This window comes from Achroia grisella, unplaced genomic scaffold (assembly GCF_030625045.1).
Source record: "Achroia grisella isolate CSIRO2021 unplaced genomic scaffold, CSIRO_AGI_Agris_v1 utg149, whole genome shotgun sequence".
NCBI classification, from domain to species: Eukaryota; Metazoa; Arthropoda; class Insecta; order Lepidoptera; family Pyralidae; genus Achroia; species Achroia grisella.
In genome coordinates this window covers 2861896-2880612 of record NW_026712644.1, presented here as the reverse complement: position 1 = coordinate 2880612, position 18717 = coordinate 2861896, and the positions used below count along the sequence as shown (strand labels likewise).

General features: G+C 34.6%; 1 protein-coding gene across 1 annotated transcript; it reads right to left on the bottom strand.

The window, feature by feature from the left end:
- Nucleotides 1–520: 520 nt before the first annotated feature.
- Nucleotides 521–13052, bottom strand: LOC131840652 (charged multivesicular body protein 7). Its single transcript, XM_059188827.1, has 11 exons — nucleotides 12689–13052; nucleotides 11176–11395; nucleotides 9728–9902; nucleotides 8843–9009; nucleotides 7955–8091; nucleotides 6683–6770; nucleotides 5713–5860; nucleotides 4824–4994; nucleotides 3438–3560; nucleotides 1708–1858; nucleotides 521–780 (listed from the first exon to the last, which is right to left on the bottom strand). The coding sequence occupies exons 1-11, from the start codon at nucleotides 12958–12960 to the stop codon at nucleotides 630–632; spliced, it is 1803 nt and encodes a 600-aa protein (XP_059044810.1). The 5' UTR covers nucleotides 12961–13052; the 3' UTR covers nucleotides 521–629.
- Nucleotides 13053–18717: the final 5665 nt, after the last annotated feature.

Below are 18717 nucleotides of genomic sequence, written 5' to 3'. Positions count from 1 at the left end.
ATTAATGTAAATTATAAGTTTGAACATTATTAAAGTTCTATTGTCAAAGACTATACTTGTATAATCATACGCACTAACAGACGCATATGCAGTAAACAAAAGAGTATATATGCGTGCGTGTGTCAAACACATGGTAGTGTATGTCATATTTTTTTTTAATAATTTAATGTGTTTTTTACGTAATGTTTTCAAAGAAATCTGCATTCTATATAAAGTATGTGATAATAAAATTTCAACTCCTCCATCCGCGGGATTTTCTTAAAAAGAGCTACAAAGTTTTTAGATCACGTATTTTTAGATATATGAGTGTTGCTGACAGCTTGTCCGACATTGTTTTTATAAATTTTGTATTTTTGATATCTGTTTTTTATGTTTTAGTTACTGAATGATTATTTATATTTCCTAAAAGGGCTCACTCTTGGGATGTAATATACATAATATATATTATAATATAAATATACATTTATAACAATTATAAAAGCTTTTTATTAACAGTCGTGTAACACTGTTTATTCCCGTTACATCCTGTATAATCGTAACATGTATCTTGTTATTATACGATTCCCGCTACACCCTGTACAATCAAACTATATATTACATAAATTTCTGAATACTTACAACTAAAAATATCATTGTAAATTAAAACCGCGTAGATTCTTCAATCGCCTCTCCAGATCTTCGACCTTCGCGTCTTCCCTGGGCCAGGATACCGGCTGCTTCTTCCTCTCACCGCCGGGTGCCATCTGGAAGTTGCCACCCGTCTTGCCTGGACTTTCGGAACTGAAAAAATGAATCATCATATAAATACATGAAAACTTTGTACCCCTTTTTAGGAGAATGCGCGGACGGTGGAGTGTGAAATTTCGCACACTTATTGTTTATATAGACAGGAGTGCAGAATGCTAATCAACAATTACAAAACCATAAATAGTGATATCAATAATCTCTCGTCATATAGACATTCACATTCACTTCATCACACCTAGTGACAAATTATACAACTTTACCTCACAAAAACATTTATTAGAATTATTACATAACAGTAAGTTCTCGGAGAGAGCCTGGAGATCTGTAGTACAGGTTTCGACTTAGTTCAGACTCCAGACTCTCACAAGGAATAGCTTGTAAGATTAAATACATACTTTTGTTACTTTGTTTAATATTGCAAGTTTCAAACAATACTCATTAATACAAATGTTAAATAATTACAAAGCGGTGTGCTAGACCGTTATACCACCGAGGTCGTCTTATATATTTATATCTATCGACTATATTTTATTTGATTATATTATTGTGTACTACATGTACAGTTTGTACTTGTGCAGGCGTACCTACATACGCCTGCACAAGTACAAACTGTACAAACACCACGAGCCAATCTAGCAATAGCTAAGCTTATACTTATTGCCTATCAGGGATGTCATCGATATGGAATTTCCGATACGGATAGGTTTCAGATAAAGGAATGATTATAATACGGTATTATATGGATATGAAATTATTTTGGAATATCCGTTAGTTGCGGATAATTTCGGCTACGGATATTATTTTTTTAAGGAATTTCAAAAGTAAAACATAAATAGCTAATGAAATGGTTACATAACGTGTCTCAATTAGGCTCCGCCGCGCGCGGAGTGGCTACGCGCTACATTTACATACAACATGCTTGTTTGCCTCTATCGTAGTATAAAAAAAAACTGTTATTACCTAAAATACTCTGTGCCGGCCAGTTCGGTGTTGCTATTATTATCTTTGCTGTTGTACAACCACACGCCGCCGTCCATTTTGTGGTCTCTGACCTGGAAGTCCATGCTGTACAGGCGAGGGGGACTAGTGAAGTCCACATTCAGGGGTTGACCTGGAAAATAAATTATTATATTATAAAAAATTAATAAGTGAAGCAAAAACTTGGTACTCCTTCTTATGAGAATTGCGAGGACATAGGAGTATGAAATTTCGCACACTTATAGTTTATCTTACTTTCTTTCTTATATTATAGTTTATATAAAGAACGAGTGCAGAATGCTAATATTTTTTATAATTATGTATATTTAAATTCAAATTCAAATTCAAAAATAATTTATTCATATATATTATTATTTTAGCCGCTTATGAACATCAAGTTTTTAGATTATAATTTTTTTTTCCCTACCGTCCAGTTTGGTATATAGATCCAATTGAGAAGAACTAGCAAGAAACTCAATTGAATTACTTTTTTTTTTAAAAGCCCGTTTAATTACAATGTATAGGTATTCATATAGGTGTCTATGTCTAACATTAAATGAAAATCCCGTACATGAACAACTATTGCCATGCACACTCGTCATTCAAGTAAATCGTGAGAATATGGTTTAACCGATGTTTTGAATTTATTTAAGGGTAATTCCAAAATATCCTTTGGTATCTTATTGTAAATTTTTATACCTATTCCCATAAAAGACCTATTTACTTTTTCTAAACGATACTTGGGGACAAAATATATTATAAAAAATATATTAAATGAATAAAAAACATGACACACACATAGTCTTTGACAATAAAACCTTAATAATGTTCAAACTTATAATTTAAATTCATTATGGCCGAATTTCAACCACTTGTAATAATAATATCTCAGGACAATTCACATATAAAAACTACATAGATGTAGTCTCAAGCTTAGCAGAGCTTGTGTTACAGATACTGGACAGAATAGAATAGAATAGAAAATCGTTTATTCAAATAAACTTAAGCACTTTTGAATAGTCACAGTTAGCCTTCTCTTAAGTTCTAGTTGGCTTTCATTGCTCCATAAGTCCTTCCTTTGGTTTGGATTGTCATATCCACTCGCCCCCTATCGTCCGGAGAAGTTGTAAAGGCCAGTTGCAGCCAACAGCATTAGAGTAGTCCGAAAAAAGGACTGCCGTCCGCCACTACACATCCTATGTGGTTGTAGCCCACTCATGCATAAACCTCAGAAATATTTGTTTTATTTTATATAGTTTATGCAATGTTTTTTTTGTGGAAATAAATATTATTATTATTATTATTATAAACGAAATATCTCCTTTGGAAAGTTTACACTCTTTCCCGAGGAGATAAAAACCACCGCTCCTAAGAATATCCTTCAATTCTTATCCCTGACGGATCTTGGTAGCGAACTTTGATAAAGGGCGAGCACAATAGATCTATGTAGTTCGCAGTGTTACAGGTCATAGCACCTGACAATAGCCCAAACAACCCAAACCAAAAATTTTTATTGTGCCCAATTCATTCTTCATTCATTCATAATTTAAGATCTACGCTCTTGTCGGTGGAGCTCTTGCCACTTTCCGCGATCCTCCATCATGCTCTTTAATTCTTGATACGACACGACTCCCATTTTGTCCTCAGTTTGTTTGATGTAGCTATTCTTTAGTCTTGTGCCCAATAACAAAAAAAAAATTGTGATTATATACCCGGATGTAGCCGGTCGTCTTGTCTGAGTTCCGCATAATCGCCATTGTTGTTACACCACCCGTCGGCCGGGTACCAGGGCTTGCTTGGTTTCTCTTTAACCGGTGGCTTCACCTCCCTCGTCACTGGAATGGAAAGTTGCATGTGATATGGTTGTATCAAATCAAATAAATAAAAAATAATTCATATTCATTCATCAATAATATTTTTTCCCTAATTATGAAAATGTAAAATATTTTGTTAATTATCAAATTATTTGAAACATGACTGGCCGGTGTCAAATTGAATTTCAGTTAGATCAGTTCCATCCTCATATAAAATAATAGGTGTGATACAGTGAAAGTACCAGGATAACATGAAGTAACAGACCATAGGTGATGTATTTGGTACTGTTGTTTTTTTTATATGATAATGGAATGGTGCACCCGCCTGCGCTAACGGTTTACGCTGGCGGGGCACCAGTGGAGGATGATAAGATGAGAATGAGGTCCAGTCAGTTAGCCCATCGTGATAAATACACCTGGAATTAATCACGATGGTTTTCAGAGGGAACCGCGTGGAGGTCAACCTACCTAACCAAATCAATGTAATTGGCTGGGGGGAAGGGGATTGTTAGTAATGTGGACTAATGATGAATATGATGAATAATGAAATAGTGCATACGCTGGCGGGCATTAGTGGGGTCAGTTCCATGCTCTTATAAAATAATAGATGTGATGCAGTGAAAGTACCAGGATAACATGAAGTTACAGGCAGTTGGGTGATCTTTGGTACTGTTCATGTATATAGGCGACGGTTGACACTCTCTATATATTATAGAACTGTAAGTCTTCCATAATGGAATGCATGCACGCGTGTAGGATAATGGTTTACGCTGGCGTGGCACCAGTGGAGGATAATAGGATGAGCATAAGGTTATCTATCTATCAGACTGCAGTAACAATGATGTCAATGTCGGTAGGTGTCAACTAATTTTTCTATAAGCGCGTAGCGGTTTCTGTTGATTGTCGCATGCCTAATACTTGTTGTTATAAATCAATATTTATTTAAAAGAGCAACACACAAGTTTCTTGCTCATTCTTCTTGTGATGAGTCTGCATTCCGAATGAGCGGTAGAATCAAAAAAATTGACTATTCAAAAGTGCTTATATTAAGTTTATTTGAATAAAGATTATTTCTATTTCTATTTCTATGACAGCCGACTGAAGTAACAACTCCAGTTAGTAGACCTAGACCACGGCTAGTGCAACCTAGTCGAAACGTCCGTAAATACCTTTAATATATTTATTTATATATTTATTATATAAAATTAATTGTGTTAAGACCCATTAAACAATATAAACAATGTACATTAAACGTGAGTTTAAAAATAACAGAAGTTTACCCACCGGGTGCAGTCCAATCCGCGACGGGTACCTTCGAGGGCTTGGGCTTCGGTTCCGGGCTGGTGTCTTCCACGTCCAGCTCGTTTAACTCGGCCAGGATTCGTTCCTCGCCGTCGAACACGAAATCGCGTTCAGATACCTTACGAGGCTGCGCCCGTTGGGGTATTTTCGGGGCTGTAATTATAAAATTTGTTATAATGTTAAAATAAATGTTGATTATTAAAACACGATTTAAGAACGCGATTGAAGAATACTAGTCGTCAAATCCAGACCCTCTGTTATGTTTGAACGACTCATATAAATACATATATATTTTTTAAATACATACATAATCATCATAATCTGCTTCTTCCTTATCCCATTTATTTGTGGTCGTCGTAATATGTTTTTCGCTTCCATTCATCCCTGTTCGCAGTCATCGCGTTATTTACTTCCTTTCTTACCATATCATCTTTCACACAGTCCATCCATCTCTTTTTCGGCCTTCCTCTGCCCTTATAACCATCCACATTCATATGTAACACCTTTCTTAATACATACATAATATGTGTTTAAAATGGCATATACCATTATTCTTATTTTGTCTTTGTAGATTATCTGTGTACAACTTATAAACAAAATAATAATTTGCATGCCATTGCTATAAAACATATGATACATATGATAATAATGAACATATGATATGTTCTACTTTGTCATTTCTTATACTGGTTTACTGTGCGAATAAAAATTATTATAGAAAACACTCAGTAATACAAACAATCATACTCACGATTAAAAATGTTTGTACCATCCGAGGAATCCTACCCGCGACCATTGTATACAAGGCCGTGTGCTAAATCACTAGACCACAGGTCGTCAAACATTAAAATCGAAGTCTTTCCATACAAACCTTCTTTTTGTGGTTTCGTGGGAGTGCCCCCACTGGCGCCCCCGTTAGTCTCCAGGAGTTCCTTCAGCTCTTGTTCCAGTTCTGCCGCGTCGAAGTCCTCCACAGTGGTGCCTAGAGCTTTCTCCACTTCATTGTATGTATCCATTACCTAATAACAATACGATGTTTATAATTAATATTTTTCCCTACCGCTCAGTTCATTATACAGATTTCAAATGTCTAACTTTAAGTGAAAATCTCGTGCATGAACTACAACTACCATGCACGGTTGTCATTCAAGTAATTGTTTAGCAAGTAATAGGTTTTGCTCAATAAATATGATTTAACAGATGTTTTAAATATATTTAATGATAATTCCAATATATGCTTTGGTATCTTATTGTAAACTTTTAGTCCCATTCCCATAAAAGACCCATTGACTCATTCTGAATGATACTTAGAAACAGCAAGTTTCGTCTTTAAAGCTAGTATTAATAATATTATTAAAGAATCTGTATACCAAATTACATTTGAGTTTAACAAACACAATAATATATACTCACAAGATTTAACGTTTATAATATAAATAGTATTAAATGGCTCTGTGGTCCCCTTCGATGGATCCCCCGTCCAATTTAAATGGGGATCGATTTACGACATCCCGAGCCGAGATTAGAACCCCTTGCGGTGCCCTCAGACCGTAGTCGTATCCGTCAGGCGGGAGTTGGCCCTCAACCGCTCTAAAAGTCCTTTGGTTTTGAGTGCTATCTGCACTCGCCCCTTATCCGGTGAAGCTGTAAAGGCCAGCTGCGGCCAACAGCATTAGAGTAGTCCGAAAAAATAGCCTCATTGGGATCAGGTTGTCGCATGATGAGGTGATAACCGTGCCGCTATTAACATATAGTTAATAGTTATCACTTACCATCAGGTAGAAGACTACCATTCCAATTAAAAAAAAAAATTACGAGTTCTGATTTATTTCTGCCCTTACCTCTTTCAGATCATCCAAGGTGTCGTGGACAGTTTCTTCTTCTAGTCCTCCCTCCTTCATTCCGCGCTTCATTGCTTGAGAACTTGTTCTAAACAATTTTTTTTATTAATTATTATACAGCTTAAGAAACTCTCTTCAATGCCTGATGATGCCTCGGTCAGAGACGAAACCCGTGTTGCAATATGAATGTAGACTCAATAATGATCAGAATTTGATCACCAATAGGGAAGGTAGCAGAATTAAACCAAAAATAAAACATCATTTAATGTTTTCATTTAAATTAAAATTTGGGATAGTATAGTATACTATAATAGTTTCTTATTTTTACTTCCTCAGTCTACCCACCCAAAGTTAATATGTATCTGTATTTCAACTTATTCCTAAGACAGTACAAGCTTATTTCAAAACTAAAATCTGAATTTCTTGTCAGTTAATCTTATCTCAAACTGACGGTAGATTTGACACATCATAAGAGTCTGTAATAGACCTACATGAATAAAGATATTTTGAATCTGAATTATTATTCTTTATTGCACTTTTAAATACAAGATATCAAATATATATTAGAAATTTTGTTAGCAAAGGAGGACTTATCTCTAAAAGAGATCTCTTCCAGTCTACTCAAAACAGGGACACCCAGGAGGCAGTATGTCGGCCACAGAAATGCATATAATATTTGTATGAAAGGACTAAAGTAAAATAACTAATCATTACATAGTATAAAACAAAGTCGCTGTCGCTATATGTCCGTCCCTATGTATGATTAAATCTTTAAAACTACGCAACGGATTTTGATGCGAATATTTTTTATAGATAGAGTGATTCAAGAGGAAGGTTTATATGTATAATACATGTACACCAGGGTGAAGCCGGGGCGAGTAGCTAGTTAAAACTAAAATTGTAAAATTAAAGTACTATATTAATTATCATCCAGTTAAAACACTGGCCATCAGGTTGGCCAAATGACTGTTTGCCATTCTAAATACAGAAAAAGAAATAATATTTATTCAAATAAACTCAATACAAGCACTTTTGAAGTCATATTTTTTTATTCTACCACTCATTTGGAACACAGATTCATCACAAGAAGAACAAGCAAGAAACTTGTGTTTCGCTCTTTGAATAGATTTTTTTTATAATAATTACACAATAACAGGTAAGAAGCATGTGATAATCAACATAGAAACCGCCACGCACTCATTCTTAGTGCAATCAGATAATATTGTCAGCGCTATGAATTTTAAGTTATCTACAAAAACAAAAAAAAATTACCTGTAGGTATCTACGATAGCAGCGTTGACGTCAACTTCCTTCATCTGCTGCAGTAATTGCCTTACATTATCAAGCGCGCCTTCGCAGCGCGTCAAGCGATTTTGGACGTTATGCTTGCGGCGTAGATGACTTTTTGCCTGTCAATAATAAACACTAGTGAACATTTAGGCACTAACTGTGTTAAACGAAAATAGCACTTCAATAGGCGTGATAGGGTTCCTTTGCCAACAATAAACATTTGTGAGCAATTAGGTAATGACGGTGTCAAACAAAAATAACTCTTAAATAGGCGTGATAGAATTCTTTTGTCAATAATAAACATTGGTGAACAATTAGGTACTAATGGTGTCAAATAAAAATAGCACTTTAATAGCAGTGATAGGGTTCTTTTATCGATAATAAACATTGGTGAGCATTTAGGTACTGTGTCAAACAAAAATAACTCTTAAATAGGCGTGATAGAGTTCTTTTATCAATAATAAACATTGGTGAACAATTAGGTACTAATGGTGTCAAACAAAAATAGCACTTCAATAGCAGTGATAGGGTTCTTTTATCGATAATAAACATTGGTGAACATTTAGGTACTGTGTCAAACAAAAATAACTCTTAAATAGTTCTTCATTCACTAATGACAGTCATATGGTCATACGGTAATCTAGCAGTTTAGTAAACCTTGAGTTCTAGCAGTTTAGTTGCTTCCTATGGTCACGGGTTCTATTCCTCGCAGGGTACAAACATTTGTAATAACAAGTATGATTGATTATATAAGTCTAGGTGTATACTATATATGCGGCATGAATTTAGAATTACAGCTTTCTGTAGTTGGCAATATATACTAGCAATATTGTTCTATTGAGTATAATAATATGTGCAAATGTGACATACGGCGAGTCTGTCCCCGAGCTGCAGCGAGGCTGCTGCCTGGGCGGTGGCGGCTGCGACATCTCGCGCCAGTCTACTGGCGTCGGCCGCCAGTCGAGTCTCCGCACTCGTGAGCTTCACCAGCGCTTCGTCCGTCTCCGTCACAGGCTGGGCCTTCTTGTGAGGCTCAGCTGGAATATACATTGTATTTAATTTTTTTTTTATATTCTATTATGGTGCCAAATAAGCACACAGCCCATCTGATGGTAGATGGTTACCGTAGCCTATGGACGTCTGAAACACCAAGGTAGATAGAGCATCTATTAATAGCTGAATCCGCGGTTAAAATTAAAATTTATAGCCTATATATTATTCTGATGTATAAACTATATTACTGTGAAGTTTTATCAAAATCCGTTCAGTAGTTTTTGCGTGAAAGAGTAACAAACATCCGCAAACTTACAAACTTTCGCATTAATAATATTAATAATAAGATAAGCTACCACTAATTTAAAAAAGGTTTGCTACACTATTGTATTAGGGTAAGAATTGTAAAATTAGTTGTAAGAGTGGAAATAAAATAAATGTAGGTTTATTACAGACTTTTACGATATTTCAAATCTACCGTCAGTTCGGAATGATTTCGAGATGATCAGAACTGACAAGAAACTCAGCTCATATTCTTTTCAAATAAATGTTGTATATGTTTATAATAATACAGATTCATTTTAAAATTCAAATTTGAGAGAATAGAGTGACCACCAGTATATGCTGTTGCAAAAGCGAATAGTCTAATCAGAGTAACCTGAACAGACCAAGCCCCACAAGCAGCACCCATTCACAAGTATGAGGGATGAGCCAGCCATCATTGCACTCAACCATATTGCGAGCACATTGCTGAGCAATTACCTATTTTGACGACATCATCCTTCTTCACGGCAGCTTCTTGCGATACCAAGTACCCCAGGAGTATCTCAAAGGTCTCCCTGCTCTGTTGGAAGTTGCAGTTGCGCATCAGCTCATCTATTGTGCCAATGTGTTCTGCTTCAGGTGGATAATTCTGGAGGAGTTCTGTGGCTTGTTCCTGTAATTAAAGAACAGAATAGTTTTTTACATACTTATAGAATCGAATAGAATAGAAAATCATTTATTCAAATAAACTTACATTGAAGCACTTTTGAATAGTCATTACATTTTTTTAATCTACCGCTCATTCGGAAAGCTGTCTCATCACAAGAATGAGCTAGGAACTTGCGTGTTGGTCTTTTAAATAATTTTATTATTACTTTACATTTTTATGTTTAAGTGTGTGCATACAAACCACCAATTAGCACTAATTCAATTAAATACTCAAATAGAAAAAATATTGAATATATAACCAACTGGTTAAACTATTAATAAGAGGAAATCAAAGTCATAGTGGAATGATAACTCAGGCCATCTGCTACCTGATGGTAAGTGGCACCACCATTGCTAGCGGGGGGAAGGGGATTGCTAATAATGTAATCTTAACTCCATTGAATGTACCATGTCAGGTTGACCTCCACGCGGTTCCCCCTGGAAACCAACATGATAAATTCATGGTGAATTTGTCACAATGGGCTAACTGACCTGAGCTCATGCTCATCTTATCATCCTCCACTGGTGCCCCACCAGCGTAAACCGTTAGCTCAGACGGGTGCACCAGTCCATTATCATATACAAAAAAAAAACACCATTGCTAGCAATGTACCATGTCCGGCTGAACTTCATGTGGTTCCCTCTGGAAACCATCATGATAAGTTCCTGGGTAATTTTCCATGATGGGCTAACTGACCTATCCTCATGCTCATCCCATCATCCTCTAATACTGAACTGCCAGGGAGAAGGGGATTGTTAGGAATATGGACTAATATGTTATATGTCAGGTTGAGCTCCACGTGATGCCTTCGCGCGATCGCGATTTAACAGATCCTATCCTCCACTCTTGCCCCGCCAGCGTAAACCGTTAGCACAGGCGGGTGAAGTGAAGAAAAAATGATGCACCGTCAGCAAGAATTGTTTGATATGATGCAACTGCTACCTTCTACCTTTGCACCACTTGCCATCGACAGGGATTTGATAAAATATTTCATCCCCACATGGTGAAACCTAAGTGGTCTCAGGCAGTGCAGTTTCAGAGTAGCTTCCAGCGTACACTTAGATTGTGGAATTACCTACTTGCCAAGGTTTTCTCGAGAGACTACAGAATGCAGTTTTCAATAAGGGTATAATAGGGTTTATTTAGGGTCGGCAGTGCATGCGACACCCCTGGTGTTTCAAACTTCTATAAGCTATGGTACTAACACTCTACACTAGTATAAAATATGTCTTCTTACCTTCACGATACTTTCAAGCACGAATCGCTGAGTAGAATCAATACTAGCTTTCGGGAGGCCATCGTTATCAAGCGCTTGTCGCGCTGGCAGCAGTGATGACACCGCTGTTATTGCAAATGCAGCGGGCTTGAAAGCGAGTCGCGCGCCCCACCGCATCCAGCCCTCAGGTCCATTGTGGAGGATTTGTGGGTATTTCGAGATAGGTGATAATTCACCATTGCTGGAAAAGATTTTTTTTTTTATTTTTGAATACTGCTAATTGGCTTTGTTTTGTTTTCAATATCCAATAGCCTTCTGATGGTTCTTTTTTTAAATTGTAAAAGGTAACTAGGTTTGTGTAAAATGTTGAGTGGAGGTAAATTGGCTTTTGAAATTTAAGAATTTTCAATAGCAAATTATAAATCTTATGTCATATTATGTTTTGTCTATTCTTATGAACATGTGTGTGATTAGTAACAAACAAATAAACAATATATCTATCTAGCACCTGACTTTTTTCAATCATGCTATGTCTATGGGAAACCTTTATGACTAACCCTTTTTCAAGGACATGACCCATTGGATTTTTTTTGAGTGGTAAATAATGGAGCTTTTAAGTCCGACCTATGATGAAATTTTAGTCTTGATTCAGTGCTGAGTGAGATAAGGACCACAATATATTTATAATTAATAAGATATGTATACCTTATATACTTAAAGTAAATATATAAATAGTAATGATGAGGATGTCCTTGGTGGTCTAGCACACTGCTTAACGGCCGATGGTTGCAGGTTTGATTCCTCACATGGCACAAACATTTGTATTCATGAGTATGGTTGTTTATATCAGTCTGGGTGTTTTCTATGTATAATATGTATGTATTTACAAAAAAATATCTATGTATATGTATCAGTTACATAGTACCCATAACACAAGCTTTAGCTAGCTTAACTTGGGTCTAGTGTGTGAATTGTCCTGAGATTATTATTATTAATGATTAAATCTAATTATAATTATGATATAAAATGTATGTTCTACAAGTTTCATACAATCATGTTTATTTTTGAGCACAAGATATAAGTTCTGATATGACCATAATGGTAGGACCTTTATGGTCAAATTAGAACTTATATCTTGCATATAATATTATTAATTTTATATAAACACTTTATTGTGCACATTGAAGAAATTCAATAACCACAACAGTAAGTAGAAAATTAAGAAAATGTAGATGGCACACAAGACACTATATTTCTTAAAGGAATAAATAGATATACATACATATATATTTCATACTGCAAGATTTCAGAAAAAAATATATAATACCTGCAATGCTTTTAAAGTACACAAATTGAAAACTCTTCAAAATTAATCTATGGAAGATAATGACTTGCAAGCCATGTCTTGTTTAATAATATTGATATCACAATTTCATAATAATTTTTTTTATTCTAGTGACGCCAGACTTATTTATGGTAGCTAGGCTAAATTTATTGACGTTCCATTTTTAAAATAAAGGGCAAATGTACTCACCGGTACAGTTCTTCGACTACAATGTCCATACAAGCGCAAGTGCGCCCCTTTCTTTGAAAAGCGAACTTCGCGTCTGCTGCTGAGACTATAGGATCCTTTTTGGAACGACACCATTGTCTCAACATATCAGACCAAAATTTCATTTTCATGTCCCAGGACTCTGGATTTGCAGTTTTAATCCTGAACGGAGCGAATAAAGCATTCATGCGAACGTCGTCCGACCAGCATTGTGGTAGCTTATTCTCGGGCATACCGCCCCCTGGTAAGCTCATTTCGATCACAGATATCAATTTATTTTGGCGGTTAACAAAAATAATTCCGATATGATTATAAGGTAAGAAAAAATTTATTGTAAGAATATGGCGTGAAGTGAAATGAAAGGTTTCATATATTTTTTCTTCTAAAATTTATATGACTGACATCCAGCATGACTATTTATATGAAGTTGACTGACGTTAATAAGCGTGTTTAGCTTTCCTGGAATGCGTTTTGTTTTGTCATTTCTACACAATATAAATATATACACAAGTCAATAAACAAACTTATGTAATATTATCTTATAATACGTTGCTATGCAAGACTATATGATTTTAGTGTAAATTATAAATATGTTAGACTTTCATTGAGCATTGAGCATAAACTCAAAAATATTTCAATGAAATATTTTTGAGTTTATATATAGTGGTAGAATATCCAAAATCTTATTTATATATAGTGGTAGAATATCCAAAATCTTATTTTATTGTACACTTCTATAATATGTAGAAATGTAGAAAATGATTAAATTATATCGATAAATTTAAATATTCCTTAAAAAAATAAATAACTAAGATAAATGGTAACAAAACGCTAATGGCTATTTTTTAATCTATGTGTATGCCAGTATCAGCTGTAAACTGCTGTGTCGAAATGTTTCTTGAATTATCTGTCAGTCATTCGATCAGTTACTTTGATTTTTGACATTTTACTTATTCCGTTCGTTGTTGCTTGGTAAAAACGTGATTATTCCAAACTTTTCATTATATTTTCATCTCATTTATCAGCCGTAAAACGTTCGAGACAGCCACACATTTTTTTTATTGTAAGTATTAACTTATGCTTTTTATTTTTTCTTTTCGAATATAAAGTTTTGTGCCAGTACAATTTGCACTGTGACATTATATTTTGAGACGTGTGTTTAGAAATTGCGAGAACTAAATAATTAATCGTAAGATCATTGTTTAAGAACATAACTGTAAATAGACTGATTGTAATCTTTGCATAACTGTGTATACAATTTGCGTAGTTGGTTTGAACCGCTACGATTCTGATATTATTGTTGTTTTCTTGATTCGAATTAACCTACATTCTATTAAGTACTTGCAAACCGGTTATTGCAAACTGCTTGCTCTCTTGAGATGTAAGAGATCACGTATACGCGATATATAACAGACTAGCGTCGCGCCCTGCCTTCACACGTATACAATTAATGTAGAAATCTTTATTCCCTTTATAATTGGTAGGTGGTCTTTAAACAATAATAAAGCTATATAATACGCCTTACTAGAAGGCATAAAAATTTAAATCGTGATACTGTAGTTGTATTTTAGTTGATTTCTTCAATAGAACTGTTTTACTATTTAATTTTTTTTTATTCAATAACCATTAATAAGAATAAGAGCATATAAAAATTGTATGAAGGTGCAACTAAGGATATTAGTCCTTGCAATGGCACTACATGAGTCTATGAACTACAGAAGGCTTATAAGTTGCATAGGATCTTATTCATTACTGAAAAAAAATATACAATATAAATTTAGTGTCCTCAGTTAACAGATTCCCACAACAAAGCTGTTTATGGCTGGTGCCCAATCACTAGATGTAAAAAAAAAATGTCATGGAATATATTTATAAGCACTTTTTTATCTGTATTTAAGATATGCATGTGTTAACTTTCAGTTATAATAAAAAAAAATGGTATATATCCTGCAGTGACACAAGATGATGATATTAAAATTCAATTTTGTTTAATTAATAGACTATGTCAATATTCCTTTTTTTTTATTAAAGGGTTTTTTGTTTTTATACTTTAAACTTTAATAATAATAATAAGCTATTATTATTAATAATAATAATAATGAACACTTAAAATTTACCATGTGATAATTTAATTTGCAGTGCTTCTGTTTATTTGTTTTGTGGAAGGAAGCAAATAAACATTCTTTACTTTACAAGTGGGTGTTGAAATTTATTATTTCGGAATTACCCATTACAGTAACAAATCTATTCTTAGAAGTATACACCAATCATTTGCATATGTCTTTTGAAATCTGCTTACACATTATAATGAAGGTTTTTTTGTATTAGTTTTTGTCATCTTATAAAATACTAGTTGTTCTTCTTAAATAAAGTTAAATTTAACTTTATATTTCTAAAAAAAAAAAGTTTTTTTCTGAAATAAAAGTGGTAAAGTTACTCCTTATTGCATCAGCTACCTGCCAAAAAAAGTCCTGTCAAAATCGGTCCAGCCATTTCACAGATTAGCCAGAACAACAAACAGACAGACAGTCAAAATTGTAAAAAATGTTATTTTGGTCTATGTACCGTATTTATATTGATATATATGTAGTAAAAAACAGTTATTTCAATATTACAAACAGACACTCCAATTTTATTTATATGTATAGATGTATAGATTAGGCGTTCATTCTACAGAATATGCCCCATTTATTGGCGCAACAATAGAAATAGAAATAATCTTTGGTCAAATACAGCACTTTTGTATAATCATATTTATTTTATTCTACCACTCATTCACGACGACTCATGTCACCAAACATAATACATAAATGATGACTGACTTCTAACTTTAAAGCCTACTTTAATTGTAATAATTTTGGCCGCATCTTCTGTTAAAGGATTATTTAAAACCAACTGTGCCTGCATTAAATTTCAATATTAAATATAGCCTATGTGTTATTCTGATGTATAAGCTGTAGTACTGTAAAGTTTAATCAAAATCTGTTCAGTAGTTTAAGAACTACTCCATACTCACAAACTTTTGCGTTTATCTATACATCTATACTGTCTGTTTGTAATATTGATATAACCGTTTTTTACTATATACATATGAATATAAATACGGTACATACACCAAAATATCATTTTTTAAAATGTTGTCCGTTTGTTCAGGCTAATCTCTGAAATGGCTGGACCGATTTTGACGGGACTTTTTTTGGCAAGTAGCTATTGTAATAAGTAGTAACTTAGGCTACTTTTATTTTAGAAACACTATTTTATTTTAGAATAATAGTATATTATTCCACGCGGAGGGAGCCGCGGTTACAGTTAGTAATATTAATAAGATTAAGATACTATTACAGATGTACTTTTTTTTCATGTAACGTGTAACGTTACAGTGTTAGTTACTATTTCAGTTATATATTTCATTTAATCTCTATATCATATTCTTTTATTACATGTATGTGGGGGCCCCGCAAGTATTGTAGCATGTCAGATTGATATCCATTAGTCCCTGTGAAAACTTGAACTCATCACAATGCATGGTGAAGGATGAGAAAGTTGAATCAGTTAGATTTACCTTTATCAATGTATGTATATATTATGTGCTGTGATGATTAATTACCGCTAAGAGTACTAAGATGTCACGCCTCTTACTCTGTAATTTCACTGTCTAATCTGCACCCTACAACCGAAACAGCTTACAAAGCAAGCTGCTTGGCGGCTGAAATAGCTGATTTTTTTAGCTGAGTTAGAAATAGAAATAGCATAGAGAAATAGCTGAGTTTTTACATCTTATCTTAATCTTCATAATATTATATGTGCGAAAGTTAGTAAGTATGGATGTTTGTTAGACTTTCACGCAACTACTGAACGGATTTAATGAAACTTTACAGTAATATAACTTATGCATTAGAATAATACATGGCTATATTTTTTATTGAAACTTAATGCGGATGAAACCGCGGGCACAGCTAGCTGTGTATACAACGTAACAATATGTAATGATTACATTTTATTTTTCAGTTTGAGTTGTTCACGCGTACTTCTCGATAAGTACTGTTGAACAATTTACTTGGTACTCTATCAGTCGTATAAAAAGATTTAGAACAGATATGGATTGTAAAGATAAAATAATCTGAAAGATGTCTTGTAAACTCGAATTACAGATGTATGACACACTTCATACAACCGGATACCTCTTCTGAGCCGTAGATTTGACTGATTATGCACCTAATCCCACTGATAATATGTATTTATATCGTACATCCTATTGCTATATGTAGAAATCAATTTACAATTTTTTGTTTAGGAAAAAACTAAAGACCCCGAAAATACATCAAAATAATAATTACATTTAATAATGTCTAGTAAGACAAATTCAATATTGTCTACTAAGCACTGCCGTGTCTACACTGTGTCACCCCGCCTTACATTTTCCTAATGTTAATTAGTATATAAGATCATTATTTCTATGTACATATTGTCAGTTTATTATCATCTGTAATATACATCGTCTCGACCCACAACATCGTATTATTTACCCGCAACAATTCACATAAGTAAATAAATAGTGTTTTTATAACATAGGGGACAAACGAGCATGCGGTTCACCTGATGGTAAGTGATTACCGCCGCCCATGAGCATCCGCAACACCAGGGGAATTGCAAGTTGTATGTTCTTATCGGCCTTTTAAAAAGGAATAAGCTCTTTTCTTGAAGGTTTCAATATCGTATCGGTTCAGAAATACCATTGCTGGAAGGTGATTCCACAATGTGGTTGGGCGTGGCAAAAAGAATCTAGAAAACCGCACTGTAGAGGACCGCCATTCATTCAGATGATTAGGATGGTGTTTTAGTTTCTGGCGGGTGGTACGGTGGTGAAACTCGGCGGGTGGTAGTATAGTTACTTGAGTAATATATATTATATTACTCAAGTAACTATACTACCACCCGCCGAGTTTCACCACCGTAGCTAGCTGTTCCTGCGACTATGTCCGCGTGGAATTTATCTTTATTTTTCTAAAATAAAAGTAGCCTAAGTTACTCCTTATACATCAGCTACCTGCCAAAAGCTATACGGAGTAACTTAGGCTAAGTTACTGCGTATAGCTTAAGGGACTTTTTTTGGCAGGTATCTGATGTATCAGATACCTGCCAGAAAGTAGCCTAAGTTACTTCTTATTAGATGAGCTACCTGCCAAAAAAACTCCCGTCAAAATCGGTCCAACCATTTCAGAGATTATCCGGAACAAACAGACAGACAAAAATTGTAAAAAATGTTATTTTGGTGTATGTTATTCATATGCATATTGTAAAAAACGTTTATTTTAATATAACAAACAGACACTCATTTTATTTATATGTTAGATATAGATAGGTCGTAAAAACTCGTCTGCGTGCGTACCTCAGTGTTACCTATTCCAGCTCATAGCAGGTTGCTTTATAAGATGTGTTTCAGTTGTAGGGTGCAGATTTGACAGTGAAATAGAGTGTATGAGGTTGCACCACTCATGGTTGCCTGGTAGATAACGCCGCAAGGTATTAACTCCGCCATATGTACCTACATGCTGTTTTTGTGCATTAAAGTTAAATAAATAAAATATAATTGTCATTCCGGAGCCTATTACTCACTAAACAATTAAAGAATGACGAGCGTGCATGCTAATAGTTGTTCATGTATGTAAGACCTTCGGTTCTATGATATATATGTAGAGTGTCAACCGTCGCATATATACATGAACAGTATCAAAGACATCACCCAACTGCCTGTAACTTCATGTTGTCCTGGTACTTTCACTGTAACATATTTATTATTTTATAAGAGGATCGATTTGTCCTGACCTCATGCTCATCTTATCATCCTCCACTGGTGCCCCGCCAGCGTATACCGTTAGCGTAGATGAGTGCACCGTTCCATTATGGAAGACCAACGGTTTTATAATATATAGAGAGTGTCAACCGTCGCCTATATACATGAACAGTATCAAAGACATCACCCAACTGCCTGTAACTTCATGTTGTCCTGG